The sequence below is a fragment of the Hoplias malabaricus genome, chromosome 10, assembly GCF_029633855.1.
Source record: "Hoplias malabaricus isolate fHopMal1 chromosome 10, fHopMal1.hap1, whole genome shotgun sequence".
Taxonomy (NCBI): Eukaryota; Metazoa; Chordata; class Actinopteri; order Characiformes; family Erythrinidae; genus Hoplias; species Hoplias malabaricus.
In genome coordinates, this window is record NC_089809.1 from 32,743,969 (window position 1) to 32,752,285 (window position 8,317).

The window sequence follows — 8,317 nt, forward strand, 5'->3', positions numbered from 1 at the left end:
ATACACAAAGTTACGCTACTAAAATAAATATATTTACGTTAAATTAATGTTTATATGTTTTTACAGTTGAACTTGAAATCTAAACGTAAAAAACAATGCAGATACAATTTTAATAATCACTGTGAAATATTCTCCAACTCATTTATGAAATTCAATTAAAAAAGTCTGCAGTGTGTTACACTACCTCCATCCATCCTTCTGTGTATCTGTTAAACACTAATGAATATGACGCTGAAGTATATAATAAGTTCTGTAGGGCGTTAGGGCTGATGTTCAGCTGTGAACACGGTGCAGGTCATCAGCGTCACTCTGAACCGAGCGCACTGTAAATGATTTAAACTGAAGAACAGCGGACGCCGTGGAAAGTGACAGAAGTCAGTGCCCATTCATCCCTTCATTAAAGAACGTCCTTCGCGAAGTTTACACCGAGGTGTTGGGTCAGAACACAGCAGCAGTGTCCGGCGGAGAGGCGCTGCAGGGGCAGGACCGGGACACGACGCACTAAGCCAAGGTCTGCACGCGGTTAGATGCACGTTTACTGACTTCTAGTCCAATCATGTCACGTCCTGAACCTCCAGCAGCACATTCGAGCCCTGGCTGCTGCTATTCGTTTGTTTGCATTGAGTGAATTTATTTTTTAAAAATATCCAAAATATTACAAAACTGAGGGTAAGAGCTTAGACTACAGCCACGAGTGGAAAAGGGGCAGAAATACTTCACACAGGCCAAGTTCCGTTATACACCAGCTTCTCCAGTGCGACGAACGTTTTTAAAACGTTTGAAAATTGACCAAATGTGAAACAATTAAACAGACAATAAACAAATTATTTTGTTTTATTTCTGTTTCATATTAAACTTAAAATACAGTTTTTATTTATGTTTCTTTCATTCCAGAAAAAAGCTACCATGGTTTTGGGTTCTGTTACGTAACTGGGCTTCGTATTTTAACCTTAAAAATCCCTAGGAAAAGCAACACAACAACAATGATTTTTCTTACTTCTAAGTTTTTGTTCGTTTGGTCATCGCTGGTTTTATTTAATATTTATGTGTTTTTGTTCTGTTCTGTGGTGGTGACGGTGTCTTTTTGCCACTCAGTGTTTCTAGGCGCGTTAAAACAGGTGTTTACTTTAATCCCGATAACGAGAACGGTTAATATAGTGATTTGCCCCGACACTGCGAGGGAAAGCACTTGCCCTGCGTCCATCTTTAATCCCAACCATCTTTAGCAAAGAGCCACGAGCGACAACAGATCTGACTCCGCGGCTCCCGGAGCCTGGAAGGAACGGAGAAGTGACTCCAAACACACCGAGTAAACACGACCAAGAGTCGGCTTCCCTCCACCTTCAACCCGAGAGCGGGGAGAGAGCCGAGCGAGGAACCACGCGTTCACTCGGACTCCACAGTTGTCCTGCAGTGCAGTGTTTAAGTTAAGGCTGACAGAGGGGCAGAGGAGGGGGTGGGGGCGGGGGGGGAGAGAGGGGGGGAAGGGGTTGCACCAGAGCACATGCGCTGAGCGAGGAGGAGCTTTGGCTTTCTATCTTTTTTTTTTCTTTTACTTCTCTCTCTCTCTCTCTCTCTCTCTCTCTCTCTCTCTTTCTCTCTCACTCTCTCTCTCTCTCTCTCTTTCTCTCTCAAGCTCGACGCCAATCAAAGCATCAACTCCAAAATTGTAGGTGAGAGAAACGAGGCCGGGCACCCGGAGGGCCAGACACATCAGTTGGAGCTCGATTGCCCATCTGATCACATCCTGACTGGGACTTTGTTGCGAAGAACGAGAGAGAGAGAGTGAGAGAGAGAGAGAGAGAGAGAGAGGAGAAAAAGCTGGAGCTGCAGCCCCTCTGTTGTTGTATTTGGTTGTGTTTTTAGTGACTTTCTCGGAGAGTGTGAGGCTGTGAGAGCGCGTGAAAGGGACTTGCTGGTGGTCTTTTTTTTTTTTTTTTTTTTCTTCTTCCTCTTCTTCTTGTGGGGGGCTTTTGCTCTGCTCGCTTCCCTCGTCTTGGCCGTTAAGGATGTCTTTCCCGCAGCTGGGTTACCCGCAGTACGTGAGCGCGTCGCAGGCGGTGTACGGCGCGGAGAGAGCGGCTGTGCTCGGCTCCTCGTCGCGCGCAGGGAGCGCGGACGCTGGCGCAGCCGCAGCCGCTCCTGTGGCCTCAGTGCTCGGGGTTTACGCACACCCGTACCCGCATCCCAACTACGGAGCGTTCCTGCCCTACACCAGCGCGGACCTCGCGCTCTTCTCGCAGATGGTAAGAGGAATGTTTTATTCTGCTCCAGCGATGAGTTCTGAGCGTAAAGTAGTTCACGCGTCTCCTGCAGTGGAACAAACTGAAGTAGAACTGTGTTCAAAAACAGTTAGCGCGCTGTTGCTAGTTACTGATATGATGTACATATAGATACATGAAAAACAACAACGAAAATATTACAGTAAAATATAACGTACGACACATTTCCTGTTAGTTCCAGTGTGTTTAATAATTGTGGATGGAATATAGAGGAGTGTATTCCCTGTAAAAACACGTGCTCATTTTTTAAACTTGCAACGGAACTAGAGACGCGAATTTTTTATTACAATTTTTTTATGCAATTAATATTTTAAATTATATTAAAGATTTCTACCGCGTTTGAAAATACTCTGGTTTGAAACGGTCAGTTACGTACAAGAGGTTTCAGAACAGTGTTTTAAGACAAATATATTGATTAAATTAGTCGATATATTAATGTCTACATTTATTTAATATTTGCAAAATTTATTGTAGCACAAAGCTTTGCAGTAATAAACACGGTACGTTTTCCAGCGTGCGTTTAGGTTTCTTGTTTTGTAAAGAAGGGTTAATTAGGCCAGACAACTAACTAAATAAGTAAATAACAAGCTAAAGCCTTTGGGCAACAGTGAAGACAATGACGCTAATGAGGGCGAAAGAATAAAAGCAGATTTTTAAAACGATATAAAATAAAAACAGAACGAAAGAAAGAAAAAAGTTTATTTTTATTTATTTATTTTTTAATTTTGATAAAATCCAGGAAACACCTCAAGTGACCTTCAAATTATTTTCGCTTTGGTGCGTGGAGAGGAAAGGAATGTCCAGTGGGAGTCACATGATTTCCAGAATCTAGTTGTGTGTTTTATAGTTTAAAATAATCCTAACTCCGTAAATCCCCATTCACCGCTGATGGAAACGCTCAGCTGTGTGGCCGTGGCCTACGCGTTCCCCGTTGCTGATAAATGATGGCGCTTTACTGCTGTGTCCATGCAGACACAGCTGTATTTATCTCGATGGGATTGAGGAGAACTGCTTTAAAATCCCTCGGCTTTCAGCGACTGAAAATAAAGTGCGTTAAAAAACGCGGATCGTAGAATTCCAACGATGTTGAAGTGTGAAGCTCTGACGGGTTTGACTCTATGGTGTTTCCTCGGGTACGTGTTAAAAAAAAAGTGAAACATGGATCACATTTCGTAAGCTGTTTCGTAAAATGTTTTCATCTGTTTTACATCTCCCAGACGTTTTTTTTTTAAGTTTCAGTCGTGAGACCGAAGGGGCTCTGGCGCGGGTTGAGGCCTGTGACACTGTCCGCTCTGAGAAGATGTATGTGCGGTGGCTAATGGTTATAATGCGTCTGTCATTTCTGTAATATTCTCCAGAGTATTCTGTTATTCCGTGTGAGGCTTGAATGCGTGGTTTGCTTTGTTCTGACACGTTCTGTTCCACGCTGATCGAAGCTCGTGCAACTTTTACGTTAAAGAACATAACAGTGTAAATGAATAAACTCGTGTGAACGGCGGGGTCTACATTTTGCACACGACACCAGAGTTGTGCGCAGAAACGGAAGGTCAGGTGTTGGCGGGCTGCGGTTTAGGGCCCGGACTTTCACTTTGTTGTTTTTAACAATTTCAAAGAAGTCATAACCCCGACTGCATTCGTGGGCTCCAGTAGTGCGTGAGGCCGACATGAGCCCAGATAATGATGAGTGGGAGCTCCATTTGTGAGTGTGTCATTAAAAATGGAGATGCATTTCTTAGTGTGTTGACGTTTATGTCACACGGCGCGTGAAGCAACTTTTCTACGGTAGTTAGCGACACAACTCCGAACCCAGGCCTAGATCATGATGGGGTGAAAGTACGTACGTGAAAATAGATCGAGGATCAACGTAGCTACTGCAAAATCTGATTAAATGTGCTTTGGTTAATAGGAAAACAAGGTTTGCATCCAAAACAATAATAATTCAAATTGAATGTATATTTGAAGGCCTAGTTCTCGCTGCTATATATCACTTTTGACTACAATTAATCAAAAGTCATTGTGTTCAAACTATATAAATATATTTACATAACTTTGTTTGGTAGAGGTCCAGCGCTTCTCGTCAAGTGACGCGTTTTGTTGATTTTCCAACTTTAAAAATGTGAACACGTCCTGTACAAGGAACTCACTTCTGCGCATGTCACTTCATTATGATATTTTTGCTGTTAATTTTCACACTGGGAAAAATAAAGCACAAATTATGGTCTGTGCAAAAATATGGCATAATTAGTATTTTTATTTTACGCAGTTATTTCCTATAAATAAATACATAAATAAATAAATACACTCTGCCATAAAACGTTCCCATGTGCTGGGCTTTTTAACTTATTTTATGCCACGTCACAATACACCAGGAGCCTACGTCCTGCTTTAAATATGATGTACAGGTAGAATACCTTGCGGCCATTTCTGACACTTCCTCGTGCTGTGTTTTTTTAGGGGTCTCAGTATGATTTAAAGGACAGTCCTGGAGTGCACCCCGCGAGCTTTGCCGCCCACACGCCACCGGCCTTCTACCCGTACGGTCAGTTTCAGTATGGCGACCCCGCTAGGCCCAAAAACGCCACGCGGGAGAGCACGAGCACGCTGAAAGCCTGGCTCAACGAGCACCGGAAAAACCCGTATCCCACCAAGGGCGAGAAGATCATGCTGGCCATCATCACCAAGATGACCCTCACCCAGGTCTCCACGTGGTTCGCCAACGCCCGCAGGAGACTCAAGAAGGAGAACAAGGTGACGTGGGGCGCGAGGAGCAAGGAGGACGAGGAGGGCAACATATTCGGCAGCGACAACGAGGGCGAGCACGAGAAGAACGACGACGAGGAGGAGATCGACCTGGAGAGCATCGATATCGACAAGATTGATGAGAACGACGAGGGCGAGCAGAGTCACGACGACGACGACGAGCACGTGGACAAGGCCGAGAGCAAGAGAAGGCCTCTGCTCTTTGAGCCCGCCAAAGGAACCCGCCAGGAGCTTAACAACAATAACAACAACAACGACGACAACAACAACAACAACAGCAGCAGCAGCAGCACGAGCAGCAGCAGCAGCAGCACCAACAGCACGAGGGTGTCCTCTCCGGGTGGGCAGGGAACGTTCCAGCTGCAAGTGGGCAGCAAACCCAAAATCTGGTCCCTGGCAGAGACTGCCACGAGTCCGGACAGCTGCAGAAAGCCCGCCTCACCCTGTGCGCCCACCAGTCAGATCCAGCACCCGGCTTTCCTTTCCAGCCACGGACTGTATACGTGCCAGATTGGCAAGTTTCACAACTGGACAAACGGAGGCTTTCTGGGACAGAACGCGCTCCTCAACGTCAGGTCTTTCCTAGGGGTCAGTCAACACCACCAACACAACCACCATCATCACGCGCAGGGGCAGCAGCCGCAGCAGCAGGTCACTGCACTGGACGAAGACAAGAGCCCAGAGGACCTCAGTCCAAAACACATAGGTACCACATGCACAGCACACGAACACGCGCAAACTCGAGCGTCAGTGCAAACCCCACGTGACTGCGGCGTGTAGTGCGTGCAAAAAACAAACAAAAATTATACAAGAATTATAAACATTAAAAAAAGATCTCCACTGCTCCAAATTCAGCTTACAGATTTATTATTGTTATTATTATTATTATTATTATTGTTATTATTATTGTGGTTGTTGTTGTATTGTTATTATTTAATGGGGATGGCAGGTTGTTACATTAATGTGTGAGAAAAATAAATATGTGTCATAAATGTTATATAAATAAATTAATGGTAGTTAAGGCATTATAACCTATTAATAAACGGTTAAGCAATGTCTTAAATTTTTAAACTAATGATCGAAGAGATAACAAGCGTGTTTTTTTTTTACATTCTATTATTAGTGTGTGATTTAATGAACCTGCCTCTGTCCTCAATGCAGGTGGCATTTATTCAAGACCAGATAAGACTTAACTACTTTATTAGTGTTCATTAATAAGTCTAATACTAGCACTAATAGTAAAATAATGTTATTAAACATTATTACATGTTATTAATTGTACTGTTTTAGAGACTACGGTATTGGAGACCTTTATAAATAAATAAATGTAAATGTGTTAGAGTAATAACTCACATGAAATCTGCATCTGTAATGTTGTAATTGTATTGTACTGGTTTTGTTTCCGTGTCTGACTCGGTTTGACTGAATACTTCCTGGTCACTACAGGTTTGAGCTGATATGATTTTTCTGTTGTAGATCGAGGAATCGTTCTTAGAAACGAGTCACCGACGCAGCACCACACCAACACGTTGAAATCATCCTTTCGCCCACTTCACGACAGGTAAACATCAGTGCTGCTACATAGATTATCGTTATTATTATTATTATTATTATTATTATTACTACTATAGGAACATGTCAGCTTATGGATAGTGTGACTGTGTGGTTATTGTTCGGCAGTAGGCTGTGGTATTTTTTCTGTTGCTGAGACTGTTGGTGTAGAAATGCAGTTTCATTATCTGAGTCTCTAAGTGGGATGAATCCATTCCTGAGAGAGAGAGAGAGAGAGAGAGAGAGAGAGAGAGAGAGAGAGAGAAATAGAAGAAAACCCCTGGTTGTGCTTTTTTTCTGGTGATAAAGGGCTCTGATGCCTCCTGTAAATAGCCCTCCCCCTCCCCCAGGAGAGGCACTGCTGTGCTGTGTGTGCCTTTCCTAAAGACCCTGGGGGCAGAAGCGAGCCCCGGGGGGGCAGTTTAGCACAGAGTTACCCCCCCTTTTAACTGCCACAGGGGCTTCAACAGGGCTCCATTACTGCTGCGTGTGTGTGTGTGTGTGTTGCTGTGTCCTCAACCTAAAACACACACTTCAGACTGAAGAGTAGGTTAACACTCACTGATCCGCACTTATGGTATTTTAACTAAAACAAACAATTAAACACAAACAAATAAAGAAAACTAAGCTGACGGTTTCACTCAGGCCTGTGTTTCTACTGGTGATCGAATACAGAGTTCAGACTGTTGTTTATTATGTCACAACATGTTTTGGGGAATTAAAAACAGTTCCCAAATCTGTATAAAATATAAATATATTAATTCTGCCTCTCCATTGTGTATGTTCTAAATATTATATTATATTAACTCTATTATTTACACATATTATTGTAGGTTCATGTGTTATTAACAGGGTCACAGATTTCCAGTGACATTACAGCAGAAAAAGACTCATGTTAACTATTCCTCTCTCTCTCTCTCTCTCTCTCTCTCTCTCTCTCTCTCTCTCTCTCTCTCTCTCAGCCCCAGGAGGAATCCTCCGCAGGAAGTCACTCTCTCACTCTCTTCTGCTTGATCAAGAGATTTTTACGCTGGAAAAAAAAATAGAAAAGGGAAGAAACAGAAACTGATTTCATTTATAAAGTCACAATGAAAACGAATGAAAGCCCATTCAGAGTTTGATTAGGACCCAGTGGATGGTGGATGGATGGATGGATGGATTTTGCCCCTGTTGTTGTACATAAAGGCTCCTGTGACCCCTCCACACACACACACACACACACACACACACACACTCGAAACCCCTGGGACTGTTGGTAGGCTCTCCGTGGTCTTTCTGTCTTGGTGGGGTTTTGACTTTTGTTTTGTGTAAATACAGTGATTTGTAAATAGTGACTCGATGGAGTTTGTCCAGATCATATATTTTGTCTAATAAACTAAAGAAATTATAGAGAAATCCACTTTTCTTTTATTTCTCACCATTTCTGTGGGTTGTGGTTGAATGATGATGGTGATGGTGATTTATTATTATTATTATTATCATCATCACATGGCCTTTCCTTGTATTCCCTGAGAATAACAGTGAGTCACAGGCGATGTCGGGGTTTAATTTGAATCGTATTCCCCTCTTCCCTCCCGTTAAACGGCGGTGGCACGATCAGGCGAAAGAAAGACAGAAAGGAAAAGCATTGAGGTGCTAATAAGAGGCCAGATGGTTGTTGGCTGCAGAAAAATGGATGGAAGCAGCTGGGAAGGTCATTAAGCAATAATGTGGGAACGCCCTGT

The 8,317-nt window shown here is 43.3% G+C and overlaps 1 protein-coding gene across 1 annotated transcript; it reads left to right on the forward strand.

Annotated features, from left to right (window-relative positions):
- The first annotated feature begins 1,722 nt into the window (after positions 1-1,722).
- On the forward strand, positions 1,723-7,944 carry irx1a (iroquois homeobox 1a). Its single transcript, XM_066683706.1, has 4 exons — positions 1,723-2,246; positions 4,737-5,748; positions 6,519-6,603; positions 7,556-7,944. Exons 1-4 carry the CDS (start codon positions 2,010-2,012, stop codon positions 7,605-7,607), a joined length of 1,386 nt encoding a protein of 461 aa, XP_066539803.1. The 5' UTR covers positions 1,723-2,009; the 3' UTR covers positions 7,608-7,944.
- Positions 7,945-8,317: the final 373 nt, after the last annotated feature.